This window comes from Poecilia formosa, unplaced genomic scaffold (assembly GCF_000485575.1).
Source record: "Poecilia formosa unplaced genomic scaffold, Poecilia_formosa-5.1.2 Scaffold11, whole genome shotgun sequence".
In the NCBI taxonomy this organism is placed as follows: domain Eukaryota; kingdom Metazoa; phylum Chordata; class Actinopteri; order Cyprinodontiformes; family Poeciliidae; genus Poecilia; species Poecilia formosa.
Genome location: NW_006799950.1, coordinates 1,346,729 through 1,362,798, shown reverse-complemented (window position 1 = coordinate 1,362,798; position 16,070 = coordinate 1,346,729). Strand labels below are relative to the sequence as shown.

The 16,070-nt window shown below is 42.3% G+C and overlaps 1 protein-coding gene across 6 annotated transcripts in view; it reads right to left on the bottom strand.

Moving 5' to 3' along the window:
* Nucleotides 1-15,713, bottom strand: part of marf1 (meiosis regulator and mRNA stability factor 1) — a 24,580-nt gene extending 8,867 nt beyond the window's left edge. Inside the window, exons 1-25 of one of the 6 annotated variants that reach the window (XM_007543531.2) lie at nucleotides 15,596-15,712; nucleotides 14,872-15,076; nucleotides 13,343-14,182; nucleotides 12,613-12,760; nucleotides 12,250-12,461; nucleotides 12,022-12,139; nucleotides 11,726-11,898; nucleotides 10,420-10,929; nucleotides 9,228-9,373; nucleotides 7,883-8,041; nucleotides 7,597-7,783; nucleotides 7,332-7,510; nucleotides 6,011-6,091; nucleotides 5,678-5,917; nucleotides 4,675-4,794; nucleotides 4,416-4,594; nucleotides 4,103-4,323; nucleotides 3,873-4,015; nucleotides 3,653-3,786; nucleotides 2,476-2,678; nucleotides 2,167-2,394; nucleotides 1,326-1,565; nucleotides 983-1,231; nucleotides 783-843; nucleotides 548-652 (exon numbers count right to left, since the gene is read on the bottom strand). In XM_007543531.2, coding sequence (XP_007543593.1) covers nucleotides 548-652; nucleotides 783-843; nucleotides 983-1,231; nucleotides 1,326-1,565; nucleotides 2,167-2,394; nucleotides 2,476-2,678; nucleotides 3,653-3,786; nucleotides 3,873-4,015; nucleotides 4,103-4,323; nucleotides 4,416-4,594; nucleotides 4,675-4,794; nucleotides 5,678-5,917; nucleotides 6,011-6,091; nucleotides 7,332-7,510; nucleotides 7,597-7,783; nucleotides 7,883-8,041; nucleotides 9,228-9,373; nucleotides 10,420-10,929; nucleotides 11,726-11,898; nucleotides 12,022-12,139; nucleotides 12,250-12,461; nucleotides 12,613-12,760; nucleotides 13,343-14,182; nucleotides 14,872-15,018 — 5,023 coding nt within the window. In that variant the 5' untranslated portion in view covers nucleotides 15,019-15,076; nucleotides 15,596-15,712. Of the gene's footprint in view, nucleotides 1-476; nucleotides 653-782; nucleotides 844-982; nucleotides 1,232-1,325; nucleotides 1,566-2,166; nucleotides 2,395-2,475; nucleotides 2,679-3,652; nucleotides 3,787-3,872; nucleotides 4,016-4,102; nucleotides 4,324-4,415; nucleotides 4,595-4,674; nucleotides 4,795-5,677; nucleotides 5,918-6,010; nucleotides 6,092-7,331; nucleotides 7,511-7,596; nucleotides 7,784-7,882; nucleotides 8,042-9,227; nucleotides 9,374-10,419; nucleotides 10,930-11,725; nucleotides 11,899-12,021; nucleotides 12,140-12,249; nucleotides 12,462-12,612; nucleotides 12,761-13,342; nucleotides 14,183-14,304; nucleotides 14,362-14,871; nucleotides 15,077-15,437; nucleotides 15,537-15,595 lie in introns of those variants that run through there. The other 5 variants (XM_016666490.1, XM_016666471.1, XM_016666479.1 and 2 more) reach the window with 5 other exon arrangements.
* Between the last annotated feature and the right edge of the window lie 357 nt (nucleotides 15,714-16,070).

The window sequence follows — 16,070 nt, the reverse complement described above, 5'->3', positions numbered from 1 at the left end:
AAAAAAAAAAAAAAAAAAAATTCAAGAGTCAAAGTCAAACATTTCAAGGTTGATACAAAAATATAGACCAATTTATCCAAGCTTTTTCTGTATTCACATTTCTCTCAGTGAATATTGTTTTTTTTACATGAAATTCACAGGTGTTATAACCCAATTAATCAAGTTCAGTAACGTAAGGCGACATCTGGAGTCGGGATTTATCATCTGAACGTAAGGATGGCAAAGAAAGCCAAGAAACCAGCTGGAATCCCATCAGGATTTAAAAAGCATTTCTGCTGCTACTGATGGCCTTTAATAAAAAGGTTTCTCATTACTAAAGTACAGCAAAAACTTTAAAAGTCTTACGGTTTACAAACAAACTAAAGGTAATGCTTACAACTGCATTTCTAAACTTCTGAATGTTCAAGTCAACATGAAGTGGAAGGATTGTAATTTCACCATAAAAATAGCCAGCACGAGAAATATTATTCGTAATGGTGTTTCAGAGAACTTCAGACGTTTACATGCAACCAGCATTTCATATGAACGCACGTGCGACTTGGATTACCTGGACTTTGTGTTCCTGACGTTGTGCTGCTGATGGGGCTGTCCCTGGGACTCTCCATGCTTTCTCCTGGCTGTGGGCTGCTGGGCACTGAGGAGCTTGGCTTTGCTAAAGCAAACAAAACAAACAAATACTCCACATTTAAAGTTTCTGCATCGTCTTTTCGTTCGTCTGGAAAATCTCTTTCAAACCTGACAAAGATCTAAATATGCCCCGTCCTCCTGTCAGGTCGCCTTACCTTTCATATCGTTCTTTAAAACGATAATCCTCTTATGAGCGTGTCCTTTGATCCAGACCACCTGGAAACACAAGACGGGGTGTTTATCAAAACAGAAGAAGAGATTTGAAAAGATTTTATAGATCTTTTAGGGACTGAATTACAATATAAAAAAATAAATAAAAATGGAGGGAAAAAAAAAAAAAAAAGTCCATGTTGACCTGTGGAATGGCGCCGAGCAGGTCGTCGACGCTCATGTATCCGTAAAAGCGGGGTTCTAGGCTGCAGCCTGTAAACTTGCTGTACGCCCCCTGGAACTCCGTCAGGAAGATCTGGTTGTAGTGGTAGGTGTGGAGCAGCGCCCGAACGCTGCGAGCAAACTGGTAGAGTCTGGTAAGCCTCACCCACTCAACCTCACGGCCGCCGCCGCTGCAGTCTTCCACATTTTCACCACTTTCTTCAACGTACAGCTAGGAGCAAGAAGGAGGAGATTAGTTGTTAACTGCCGTTTAGGCAGAACCAGAAAATCTGTCACGGTTCTTCGGAGTGAAATCTGATTCCGACCTCTATGAGGAAGGGCAGGCTCTTCAGCAGCTCGCTCAGAGACAGGAAGCCGTATTCACAGGGATTGAGCTGGGCTCCGTGGACACTCAGGTACTGGCGACTCAGCTCCTCCACCTTCATTCCTTTCGCCACTTGATCGCTTTCCTGGGACATGAGCAGGGCCAGCAGCTGAGTGGTCAGCAGCCGCAGAGACTTCCTGTTGATCAGCTGCACTTCTCGACCGTCGGAGCCGTCCACCACCTGAACAAGAGGAACGGAGAGCCATCGATGCCTCAGCAGCAAACAAGGAGATACTGGAGATACGTTGATACTCCAGCAAAACTAAAATAACCAACGGATATTATCCAGACTTCTGGAACTTATAGCCAGGACGATATTTTGCAAAAGTAATAAATAGATTATTTTAGCAGCAGGTACAGGTTTTCCGCCCCGTTTTGGGGCTTCAGGGGAATCAGAGTGGCTAGTCGAAGTAGACAAAAATCTGACGTAGCCCAACAGGGCCACAAAACCACAGTGAAAAGGAAAAAAAACAAAAACATTTTGTTCAAAAGGGGGAAAATACTCTGTCTTTTTAAAGTGGTACAGCTTATTATTCTCTAGACATATTCTGAGGTTTTATTAGTAGTTTTACTTTCTACTGGCCTGAGAATCTCATTACTTTACAATACGACAACCTTCTACTCCAAATAAGGGAACCATCACTGAAGACATGAAACCTCACAAAAATTTATGCAGTAAACCATCCTCCTGATAACTTCTTTAGACTGTCGTTTCTGTGATAAAGATTGAACCCATTTTTAATATTAGACATTTCAGAACAAATCTCTTTTTTTTTTTTTACCTTGACAACATGGCAGAGTTTGGCCAGCAGAGCGGGCAGCGTAGCCGCGTCGTAGTCCTGCAGACGGAGCCCATAACCGAAGGTCTTGCTGTACTCTACGAGCAGCTGGCTGACAGAAAGACTGAAGTTCTTCTGAGCCCGTAGAAGCTTGACCAGCTGGGCCGCCAGAGCCTTGATGCGCTCCACCTCGGTCAGAATCAGCACCTTCTCCTCCCCGCATTCCAAAACCTGACGAGAGACGGAAACGCTCGGTAGGTAAGAGACCAACCGGGGCGCTCAGAGGAACAGAGAGCGGCGTGTTGGCCGCACCGTCAGATTGTCTGGGATCGCCTCGAAGAGCTCCATGAGCTTGGTGAATCCGTAGTAGCTGAGCTTGCACTGCCGGCCGAAGTGGTGGTGGTAGGTGGGGATGAACTTGCTGAACGGCATCCGGCAGTGCGGCTGATGCCGGAGAAGGTCCACCGCCTCCTTCGCAAACTGCTTGGTTCGCTCCATTTCCTCCACGGTCCGCTCTGGCGAGTGGAAACGGGGTTTCCAAAGTAAAAGCAAACGTTGGACTCGGTGGAAGGAAAGCGGTCGTCAATTTCTTTTTCTTTAAGCAAGTAAGTCAGTTTCATCTACATGGCACCTATCACAGACTTTAAAAATCACAAAGTGCTTCACAAAGACACAACCATAAAAATCAAGAATATAAAAAAGGGGACATAAAATGTAGCTGCCTAATTAAAAGCCTGTCGGCATGACGACAGCTTCTTAAGAGTCAGTGGAGTTTATGCAGCGGCGACACATCTGACTGCAAGTATTCAGCTCCTCACTCAATACCTCACAGCTCAGTAAACAGCTACAAATCATTTGATAGACGCCGATCCTCCCCTCAATCTTCTTCTACCAGTTACTGAATTACAATCGTAGGAGGACTTTGACTAGGCCATTCTGACAGAAATGCGCTTTGATCTAAATGATTCCACTGCAGCTCTATTCCCTTTTTTTTTTAAACCCAGTCCTTAATTTTATGATGCCGTTTGTTTAATAATGGTCAGCTGAGGGTACAGCTGGTATATTACACACCATTCTCTAATTTGGTGACGACCTAAAAGGCAATCTGGAATCTATTCAACACGTAAATGCTACACAGATTGCCATAAGTTTTTTAAGAAAAACATTTTTTCTGTGTTAAAAAATATGCTTTTAAGAAGTAACATTAAATGAAAGATGAAACATCTTGTACTTTTACACAGCGAGGACTGTCAGGTTCTAGATGACAACCTTTGCTTCGCGATTATATGCCATGTTTTAGTGGTCGGTCGCATTAAACTCCACTGAAACACGACGACGGCCCTCATATAGTTTAAGGCTTTCGAAATCTGGCTGCATGGAGCTGGATAATTCTCTGTAACAAACGTCGCCAAAATGAACTAAAAACCTCTCAACGAAGCGAGACGTTTTTGTTCGGACTCAACAAGCGTCTCGTCAGTTTCGGACCGACCTCTCTTGGGAACAGAGATGACCGTGTCGGTTGTCTGGTTAGTGATGGTGATTGTGGTGTCTGGGATCTCAGCCAGCAGGTCCGTCAGGTCACATACGCCGTAGTCTGTGACCCTCCAGTCTCTGGAGAAGCACCTGGAACAAAGAATACAAAATTTGAAACACCACCGATTCAAACTCTTTTTAAGACTTGAAGCGCCATCGCTGCCATGCTTACTGACCAATGGTATGCCTGCATGAAGTCCTTGAGCGCCACTTGTTTACTAGCTTGAAACTTGAGCAGCTTAAGCAGGTCTTGCGTGAAGCGCTTCACTTGTGCTCGGTGGGTGAGGGTCAGTAAACGTTTGGTACCCATTCCAATTATCTGTTGGTAAAAATATAAACAAAAGCATGAAACACAAATAAATCTCATTAACGGGGACATTGATGGAATGGGTTTTCTGTAGAGAACCTGCAGGACATGTGGGACGGCTTCCAGGAGCTCCAGCAGCTTGGAGAATCCGTAGTCGGAGACTCGGCATTGCTTGGCAAAGTGATGGTGGTATGAAGGTATGAATTTGCTGATCGGCATGAGGCAAGATGGCTGACTCTTCAACAAGTCAATAATCTCTCTGCTAAACTGGACGAGCTGGGGATTACCAACCGGACTCTTGCAACGCTGAAACCAGGACTCTGCAAAAATAAAAATAAACACCACAAAATATTAAAATTCAGATGCATGTGAAGGGTAGAGACATAATTTGGATATTTGTGTCTATTCCTACCAGAGTTTTGTCCAGGCGGTTTGTTGTTGACCCACTTGATGACTTTGAACCCGTTCTGTGCCGTGACGACGGCGATGCTGGGAACGCAGGTAATGAGATGCTCCAGAGGAACACCGTCCTCTAGAGTCTCATTGCCAACTTGCAGAGGGCTAAAAGCTGCTGCATAGCAGTCTGGAAAACTAAAATTAAACATTGTTCATTTCAAATGCGCCCACACACACACAAGTTTCGTAAACGACACACAGAATTGTGGCGTTACCTTAGCAGTGGAAGAGTGCCGTCATGCATCTGTAACAGGCTGTGGACTTCAGCGGACAAACTACTCAGCGACATCACGACAAATGGGATTTTATAGGATTCAGGGTCAAAGTCGGCCTCGCTGTTAAAAATGTAAAAAATAATTGTTAAAAAAAAAAAAAAAGAGTAAACGTTCATATTTTAATCTGAGATAGAAGTACAAAAGGACCACGACTAGTTTTCAATCGTGTAGGATTCAGTTTTTAGGTTGGAGACCGATAAGAAGTGTCAAAAAACGGTAATAAGCGGTCTGATGATGAAACTGAAGTCTCAATATTCAAGATGGCCGACTGCTGACGATAATATGCTTTTAATGTTTGCACTAAAATATTTATACTTCTCATTTCTTAATGGTTTTAAGAAATGTTAGGCCTTGTCCACACGTAGATGAAAAATTATGTAGCTGAAATATTCGTTGAGTGATATAATCAATTATTCAGTTTAATCCTTTAATAATATTAAGGGTTATTCTTATTAAACATGTCTAAAAGTTTTGTTTGGAGCATTTTACAGTACCTGCAGTATAAACTTGTTGTTCAGGAAGAAGAGGCTCATTGGGGGCAATTTAAAATGACAACCTGCTCGTTTTCATATTTTCAACCAATTTCATTTAGGATATGTAGGATTCTTGATTTTTTTTTTATTTTTTTCATCCAAATAAAGTTGTCTAAAAGCTAAGAAATTAAAGCAGGTCTTTGCGTGCTACAAAACATCCTGGTTGCATCGCAAATATGTTGTCTAGATATAATAAAAATAAAATAAAATAAAAAAATCACTAAAAAGTCCTAAAAATCATTCCTCATATTTTACAGTGAATTCTGTTGATAAAAAGTAGGAAGGTTTAGTTGATTAAAACTGAAATGACTGCAAGTGAATAAACTACTAAAACTACATTGAAAAACTCTGAGCTCAAAGGATGCGAATACTTTTGCAAGACATCGTTTGAATGCGTTTTTGTTTTTTACCTGAAGTCCTGCTTAGCGTAATGTTGTCTGCAAACAGGCTCATGGTACTCGAGTTCCTCAAACACAACAGGACTCCCACTTGCAGAGGACGAACCCTCCTGTGACTGGGAAGATCCCAGCGGACTCTGACGGATCTGGATGCTGGGCAGGAGACACACCAGCCTGGAGCCGCCTTGTTCCCGCACCGAGAGCACGTCCGATAACTTGTACAGCTCACCGATGGAGAGTTTATGCAAGTATCTGAAAAAGGAGGACATGATAAATGTGTTGCTTTACAGCTTAGACATTTAGTAGATGCTAAATCGAAAGCAACGGGTTGAATCGGGTACCGACTTCTTCTCATAGATCTCAGCCAGCTTGAACAGAGGCAGGCAATTAGCAGGAGCATCCTGAAGAATGCAAATGAGCTCAGTGCTGTAAAATGGCAGAAGGAAAATTATTTCAGGATCTTATTTATTTAGGTGATTTCTAACCTTTCCGTACAAAAAACAAAGAAGAAAAAACGCCACCATGCTGAAAAAACCCCAAAACGAATATAAAAATAAATACTTAAATTCCTGTCAATGGCAATAACAAAATGTAGGTAGAAGCATAAGCTTTTCATACCTTCACTTTTGTTTATACAATAAAAATAATAATTAAAAAAAAAAAAAAAAAAACAGGAGGATCTTTCCTGTATATTTTTCTAAAACATCTCCAAGGAATTTGAGTCTTTTTTTTAGTTCGACTAGAACAGTGGTTCTTAACCACTCTCAGCATGGATTTGAACTTGTGTCTTTAATTACTTCAGCATAGCTCACCGTTTTTACCAAATTCTGTAGCTTTCGGTGTACTTCTAAATCTGCTCCTTAGTCACATCTTTTCGGGGTTGCTACTGCCTCTAGTGGCATAGGGGTGGTAACACAACTAATATAATTACATTACTAAATCAGAATACCACAAAGTCTTCATTATTTATTATAAATTTTTCATTCTCTTAAGAATGTAGAGCTAATTAAATGATCTAAACAAGACATTAAAGTGGTTCCAGTTTCTCTCGCTGGCCAACCTGTTGAAACTGTGGCAAATTTGGGTCGTTCCTGGACAGTCAGCTCAACTTTACTGAAAACACCGACTATATTTTGAAGAACTGTTTTCAGAGACTCTACCTTTTAAGAAGACTTAGTGATCATGGGGTGACCCAACTAGGCACTAGTTGGGTCACCCCTATGTCTTGAATTTGGGGGGTGGGGGAATCATATTTTATTTATCACTACAGAAGGGTTCAGTGAATGCACATATGAAACTGGTGGGTTCGGTACCTCAATAAAGGTTAAGAACCACTGGTCTAGAATCATAATCAAACTTTTGTATTTGTTTAGCAAAAGTGAATTTTACTCTTTTTCTTTATTTAAAGAGTGAAAAACACAGTTGTAATTTCTCACAACAATTAATCCACACCTGAATCCTTCAATTGTTTTTAAAAATTGTCCTGACCTTTAGTATTTAAAAAAAACAAACAAATAAAAAAACTTTTTTATGATTTAATATCTTAAATAATAGTCTGGTCTGTTTCTTTAATTTAAAAACGCTTCATGGAAGGAATTGATTATAGGCTTTGTATGTTAGGGAGACAAAATGTTTGTCAACTTACTAACTAATTCACAAACTGTACCTGAGCAAGGAAAGAGATTTGTTGTTGCCACCGGTAACGAGAGACACCTGGATGCGTTTACTTCCAATCTTGTGGCGGTGCAGGCCGCTGACGGCACTGATGGCTTGCTGCAGGGACGTCATCTGAACTGTGGCCTTCAGCTGGTAATCCGTGTGCGGGCTCAGATCCACGGCTTTCACCTAGACAAAACAAAGAGGGAATGCAGAAATGTTCGACTCCCCGAGTGACCCATCGTATCTTTCCAAACACCAGGCATAAGCCTTACCTGTCCGTAACGTGATAAGGCGTCATGCAGTATCTGCTGCAGATCTTTGCGGGACATCCTGTAGTCAAGGTTGGCGACCTGAAGCTCCGCCCCCTCTGATAAAGGCTCAGACGGACCTTCAGAGAAAGAGCTGCGAGCGGTCGCGAGCAGAGGAGAGGAGCGGCTGGACAGGCAGGGGGATCCACTCCTTTTTATTGAAAGAGGAGATGTTTGTTAATCTAAAACAAAATAAACAGTTGTAGTTATGAAACAGTGCCGATGGATAATGTTCACGCAGCGTTCGTACCGGGAGGACCAGGACCCATGAGACGGGACGAGGGGGCTGAAGCTCCTGTTCAGATTCAGCTTGCTGAAGGCCGAGGGTGTGCTAATCTTGAACTCGTCCGAGCTCTGGTCCCTCTGCGCTGCTGGTGATCCGGTTACGCTTCGAGGGCTGGAGCACTCTCTTTTACACGGACAGAGGAGAGGGGCTGGTTAGGCTGGGGGAACAATGCTGCACAGACGCCATCAACTCAGCAAACAGTTTTGTGGTCAAAACCAGTTGAAATACTATGCAGTTCCTGTGAAGACAGTTGCACGGAGTTCACACCGTTCAAACATCTTCACAATACAGACCACCGATTCATTTTACTGGGAATTTATGAGTGAAAAAACATGATGTTACTTTTTACAGCACATCTAATCCAAAATATTCAGTTTTGGTCAACCAGTATTCTTTGTATAATTCCCATTGGATTCAAGAGTATCATGGAAATGTTAGCCCCCTTTGCTGACTTGCTATTTTTTGCACGTTTGTCACACTTCAGTGTTTCAGAGCTTAAATATTAGTCAAAGCAACACAAGTAAACACAGAATGGAGTTTTTAAATGAAGAGGATTGTTAAGGAAGGAAAAGAAACAATTCAATATCTACATGGCCCTGTGGGGGAAGAGTGACTGCCCTTCCTGTTAAAACATAACTGATTTATCACACCTGAGTTCACGTCGCTAGCCATGCACTGATCACTGCCGCACCTGTTCTCAATCAGGACATCACTTAAATATGACCTGGCCTGACAAAGAACACCAAATGATTCTCACAAGCTTCATCATGCTGAGATCCAAAGAAATTCAATCCAAAGAAATTCAGTAAAGTAATTGAGATCTGCCAGTCTGGAAAGGGTTTACAAAGCCAGAACTTGGTTGTTCTGAAACATTGAAGTGTGACAAAACATGCAAAAAAAAAAAAAAAAGGAAATCAGGAAGGGGGCACACACTTTTTCACGCCCTGTATTCAAAGCTTTGGTCATCGTTTCATAATCACATTCGTTCACTACAGTTTTCTAAGAAACCTCTGATGCAGTCACAGAGCAGCTGCATCTATACTGAGGTGAAATCAGACACAGGTGCTTCATTAATTGCTACTTCTGTAGGCAGCTAGATTAGATGATATTTAGGAACATCAAAGTAGAGGGGTCAATGTAAAGATGCACACAGCCCTTAAGATTTTTTTTTTCCATGAAAAAAAAAAATGAAAAATGAAAAACAATGAAGACAGAATTTCACAGTTCTGTACAGCCTAAATTGATTTATATAGGCATTTATTAAATAAAAACAAATTACCCCCCATGATGTGTGTGTATATGTGTGTACCTCTTGTGCATCGATTCTCCCGATAGGCTGGTCTTTGCCTGCTCCTCCGGGGCTCCCGTCTCTCTTCTCTGTGGTGATAAGGAAGCAGCACGCCCCCTGCCCAGCTGGGGCAGGCCCACCCTGGACTTTGCATCCATGTTAATCTCCTAAATGAAGACAGCGGGAGATGGTTTTTCAGAAAGGTGTAATGAGGAGGGACATATCAGCGACATCTGCGAGGCTGCATGCAAACAAGCTGAAGAGAAATCAGACCTGAACCAACTCATTAAGGTGAATCTAGCAATGTGCAGTTAAGATCAACAAAGCAATTAAATCAAGAACAGATTTGAAATAATTTTGGATGATAAATTGTCTCAGTAATTGTTGCAATAAATATGAATACTGTTGTTCTGAGACCAGTCTTGAGCAAAATGCCGACGTTGGCATAAAAATGCAAGATCAATAAACTTTAATTTTGTAAAGAACATGTCACAGGAAGTGGAAGACATTTGAAATATCCAAAATGAAACACGACAACCAAATAACTTGAGCAGAAATAAAAACCAAAACAAAATGGTTTTTGAAGTAGCTATATAAAATGTCTGTATAAAAAAATATTAATTAGCAGAATGGAAATGACTTATCATGCAATTAATTGCTTATTGTGACAGGGGTAGCTGAACATAAACTTTTGGTTTAAATTTCAAAGTTCAACTCCAAATATGTTTGAATTTTACATCTCTAGTTTTGACCTTAATGGGTTGGTTTTGATCAGATAGTTGCATTGGCTTAATTGAACGCAAAGAAAATAACGTAAAAGTAAAAAGCCTTAATTGTTTTGTAAGAAAGGAAAACATTAGGTGAAAAAAAAAGGTTAAAACTGAATCTGAACAAGACAAACTGGCTAGTAGAAATATGTCTTCACAGACACAGAATCCAAGGGCAAAAGCTATGAGGCAACTAATGTATTAATAAGGCTTGATAAATGAACATGCAGGGCAGTCAGGAGAGAGAAAGAAAAAAAAAAAAAGCATGCACCAGCACAAACACTGCATGCCATTTGCTAGTAGCGGCAGACAAATGAAGGCGAGCAAGGTGTTAGTTAAAGCAGCAATCAGGAGAGCTTTGAGGGAGGACGAGCTACTGCGATTGGCACGGCAGCCCAGACAAGGACAGAGCGCAGTGGGAGGCGGGCGTGGAGGAATCTGCTGACCTGATGTGGTTTGGCTGGAGCGCCGCCCGGAGGCCCACTGGACCCCCTCCTGGGGCTGTAGGGCCTCTCGGGCACTAGGGCAGAGGTGGGGAAGGGGCGGGTGGCTCGCCGGGGCCTCCTGGGTGATCTGGGTGATCTGGGCTTCTCCAGGGGGAGAAAAGAGGAGGAGGAGGAGGAAATGGTGGGGAAAGGGGCGAGCACAGACACCTTGGTTTGGAGGGAGCGGGGTCTGGCCTGAAGCGGAGCCTCAGGACTGACTTCGTCTCTGGGCCTTGGCGTGAAAGAGAGGCTGATTCTGTAGCCAAACACATCCTCGTTCTCCATTCGTTTGCGGGCGCGGGCGGCTGCCTCGGGGCTGCCAAAGCGGAGGACCGCCGCACCCGGGGACAAGCTCTGCACTTTGCCCCCACAGTTGTCTGACAGGCGGCGAAGCCTGAGCCTCACGGCGTTCTGCAGGGTCTTGTCGCAGATGACAGGGAGGTTGTGCACATAGAGGAGGCTGAAACTGGGCTGAGAGAGGGGAGGAAGAGACATTGTGCCCGTCTGGTTTGCATCAAACTTAAGATACAAAACTGAAGCCGTGTTTGTTTTAAAAGAAATTAGGGTAGCTTTAAAAGACATTTACTAGAGCAGAGTGGAAGATTTTCCATTAATTTCAACACTGGGGTGGGGGGAATAAATAAAAAATACAGCTCCAAAACACAAAAGTAACACTATCAAATTAAAGTTGTCATTTTTTAGTAACTTAATATCTTAAACATTTAATAGAAATTAAAGTCTTAATACAGAGTCTCAAAAAGTATTAAAACACACATCAAGCTTTTTCCACATGTTTGCACCACAAACCTGAACGCATTTCATTGTGATTTTGCACAACATCTCAACCTCACACAGACAGAGCGGAGCTCAGGGCAGTTTAAGACATTTTAAATTAGAGGTGTGGATACATCTGACAGACACTGTAAACATAAGTTCAGTTTTAGGGGCCAAAAACAGTGTATGTAACAATCTCCTTGGTGGACTATGTAAGCTCAAAAATGTAGGCAGAGGACTTGCTTAACCTGTAAAGTGGTAATCATGCCAGGGCAGTGATTCGATTAGCAAGCATGTCAATTTCTTATACATGAGGGTAAAGGAACAGGATTGCATACTATATTTTAATCCTGCCTTTTTAAAAAGGTGCCGAGGTAGAGTCAATATGCACATTGACCAACAATTATATTTAATCTGAACAATACCAACTTACCTCATCAGATACAGCTTTAAAAAGGTGTTTCAGGCTTTAGCGGCGGATTGCGAGGCTTACCTGTGATTTGACGGGCATACGCTGTGGCAGGTCCGCTGTGATCTCCTGAAAGGAAACGTGGCGGTGGGCGTGCTGCAGCAGAGTCGAAGATGTGTGGTTGCCGTGGATCAGAATCACCTGGAAGCCGTGGCGGTGACGCAGGTCGCTCAGCTCGCTGGCGAAATTCACATCCGCTGGCGGCAAAGAGAGGAAACGATCGTGTTTTTTTTTTGTTTTTTTTTAAATCAAAAGATCTCCCTCAAAGACGACCCGATTCAGTGGATTCAGGTGATTGTGGGTAAACAAGGCAAACTCACAGGACACCAGGATGACAGTTGCAGGTGCAGCATGGGTATCAGCAAATCGCCTCAGGCTCTGACGAAGTTTGTCATCAGCAGCGTTCTTTGCCGTGGCATTGATGTGAGCGACGGTGACCTGATGAAGAGCAAAATGTACAATATATAAACGTATTAGCTCTTGGAAAACCTGTTCCTGGATACTTGAGGAAACCGGAATATGCCAGCAACTGTAATCCTCGCAGATACCTGGCAGTTGTTGAGCTCTTGGATGACCGCTTTACTCTCCTTGCTGATATCGCAGACACAGATGAACTCGGCTTCACGATGTCCCTGGAAGAACCTGCTGCGAATCCGCTGCACCACGGCTTCGGCAGAGCGGCCGCTGGGCACGTTGCAGTTTTCAATGTCCCAGAAGACACCGACTGGAGGGATGTTCTCAGGACCACTGTTCTCTGAACCTGAACGAACAAAATAAAAGCTGCAATTTGAAGACTTCGGCAATGCAGCTTAGAAATTCAATATGTCGACTACGTATTCTGAAAGTAAGTCTCAAAAAAAAAAAAAAAAGCAGAACTCATAATTACATATTATAATGTCATGTTTGTATACCATATTTATAGCCAATCATGCCATGGTTGAGCATCATGCCATCAGAGGACGTGCCACAGCCGTTGCAAATGGGAACAGGGATGGAAGCGGTCAGAGGTGCAGGAACGTCAGGCCACACTTTGGGCTCTGAAGTCAGAGCAGTCTTTGGCTGCAAATCAGGGAAAAACTAACAACCATGAGGAAACTAAACTATGGATAAACAAAAAAAAGACAGAGGTCCCAAACCATTTTTCTCATCTTCGTGGTAGGACTGGGTGATTCATTGATTTTAACAATCAAATTTGACATTTGAAGATTTAATTTTTGGAAAAATCTTGATTGTTTTCACCAATTCATTTCTTCCATCTCACAAGGAAACCTGCACCTTTTTGTCTTTCATTACTATCCATACCTCTTCGTTTCAAAGAAAATATTACACGGTGGTTACGTCAGATCCTGACAACTCTATCGAAGTTTTTATACTGTTAATATTATGACTATATTCTCACAATTAAACAATTAATTAGAAATTTGTAGCCTGCCCAAAGACTCCATTGTACAACTCACTAAAGGCATTACTAAAGCCACTTTCTGAAAAGATTTGCTGTCATTTGTAATGTCTGTTTTTATAAAAAAATAAATTAAAAAAATCAGAGGTGAGATTTTATTTTTAAGCCATACCACCCAGCCCTACTTCGTGGTTTCAAATTCCAAGAAAACCAAAAACGTTAAAACAATGAACTGAACCAACCTTTAACAAGCACTCCTGGCAGAAGTGTCCCCCATTGCGACAAACCGTGTGTTTTACATTCCGGAGCATAGGATTAGAGCAGAAGTGTGCTGAGGTGGTTGAAGTAGTAATGGTCGTGCTGCCCGAGAGTTCACCGAGTGTCGTTCTTAGGGCTCTGGTTCTGGTTGATGTGCTGCAGTCCACACCGCACGTGTAAAAGCCAGAGGAAACCAGGCAGGAGCCTTGCACGGGAGCAGGTGGAGAGGAGGACAGAGGTGAAGCAGAGGGAAGCGTGCTGGGCTGACTGTGTGGGAGAGGCAAAGCCAAACGTGGCGGAAGAAGTCCTGAGCAGCAGGGGAAGTAAGGGTGAAAGGAAGGAGGCTGAGAGGTAGCCATGGAAGAGGGCAACTGAGGTTTGCAATCCAGAGTGAGCAAAGGATCAGACGCCTCACTTCCCCCTCCATGGCTAAGGTTGTTACAGCGATAAGTAGACGGGGCTAAAGAGCGCTGCTCCAATCTACAGCTGCTGCTGATTGGAGCTGCCTGAGGATTACTGCCACCGACAAAACCTGTGCCACCCAACAAGCCATAGCCGTCTGTGCTGCAGTAGTCACAGTGGGTGCAAATGCTTACTTTGGGGCTCGCCCCTTCTTGTTGCGGTTTTGACGGTGGATGTCGTTGGTGCGAGTCTGGCGTTAGCTGCAGGGTGGGTGGCAAGCAGGCAGGGGGCAAAGGGAGAGGCGCCAAAGGAAAGGGCTGGGACAGTTGGGATGTGGAAGGACAATGAGGAAGAGGAGGAGGCGGTGGCGGGGGGACATCCTTCAAGTCCAGCACAGCCTTTCGGTTGTCCATGTAAATGTTCTGAAATATTAAAACCAAAACGCAGAGATTTCAGGGTTCCTTCAAATTTTTCATTCCATGAAAAATGTATTGAATTTTCAAAAAAAAAAAAAAAAAAAAAAAAAAAAGAGAAGAGAACTGGCCTTTTTAACCGAATACATCATTTTCATGCATTTGGATTATGTGTCACCTGAACAGATCTGAAAATAATAAGCTGTGTTTAGGACCAGATAATGCTACACAACAGACAGATTTTGTTTACAACCGATGTCTAAGAGGGTAAAAGAAAAGCGGCAGTTGTGCGCTTTCTAAACATTTTTGGATTTTTCTAAAATCTTAACACCCAAGACCAAACTTTCTACATGTGTACATTAAAATTTTCTGATATGTAAACTGATATGTTGTGAACTGGAGATGACTGAATAAGTAGATTACCATGGGTTTCTTATAGCTACCACTTTGTTTACAGTCTCTGTGCCTTCATTTCCTGCTCATCAAAGTGTGTGATCATAATCAAAACAGTACTAACTAAAACAAGTAGTCATTAACCTATACAAGACACACAGCGGATCTCATGACCTGTACACACCATGCATAAAACTTTACACAAGTTCTCTGAAGACGGCTATTTCACTCCTACACTCCCAGACCTATTTTTTCCAAATTTGTCTCACTGTAAAAAGTTTGCGTGTAAAGATGAATATACTTACATCTTTCTTTTTTTGATAAAGGGAAGTCGTCTCATTTGAGGACAAGCAGTTTTTATGTTTCCATAGGTGGCTGGAGACATCAGGGGGAAATGGCCAGGGGACGGTTCTAGAGCTGCTTGTGGAGCTCTCCTTCCTTACGCCATCCATCAGACAAACACCAGGGGCCTTTCACCATGCTTCCGTCCCTCTTCTCTCTCATGCTTCCCTATGCAGAGTAAATGAAACTGAAGTTCCCAATAGTACGTCTGCTACAAAACCAGGACACTGCAGCTCAAAGTGACTCGTTTACGATGTCAGCATATGTGGTTAAAGTGCGTCTGATGAAACAAGAGTTCTTATCGACAGCTTAAAAGCCTTTGGGGGAAGGAGGTCGGGATATTGCTGTAGATAAATAAGTTGTTTTTAACAGAAGGGAGCCATCAAAACAACCAGACCTGAGATAAGGTTAGCTCCAAGCTAGCAAACTTTGTGGCCGCTTGGTCGACGGTTTTGTCGTTTCTATATGTCTAGACAAAGTAATAAAGACGGTTAACTTTGAGGAAACTATAATAAGTCCTTAAACTTACAGTTAGCCGCATGTAGCTGTTTTTGCTAACGACAGAGCGACATTCTCACAGTAACCTAAACATTCATAAATAGAGCTGTCACTCAACTACATTTAAAGCGAAGTTAACATTTTTGAAATGTCAAAGATTTGTTTGCAGTTAATTTCTCAACCATTTACCTGCGAAAGTTTAGCCTCTCACATCCTCCTCTAACTACCGTTCACCTGTGTTTGTCTCCCCGGGAAACCTGCACCTTTTTGTAACCGAGGACTGCCAAAAACCAGATACAACTGTCGTAAATATTGTTGTTTTTGCTGTGGAATGGCGACTGTGATGTGCAATTGGCGGCAGTACACCAAAAAATAGATTGAACGATATTATGTAAAAATAAGACTTCGTCCTTCATATATTTTTCTAGACATTTATATTAATAAAATATGAAAATGTCAATTAAAGCGATGTACACTATTAATATAGAATAGTCATATAGTAATAATAATTACGTCATTTAAATTCTGTGCTCAGTATAATCAGTTGTGCAATATCCTTTTAATGAGTCACAGATACAGCTTAAATTATTTCTTGTTAGATTTAAATATGAAATAATTTAATTAACACAAAAATAACTAAGTATATCATGAATAAATAAATATA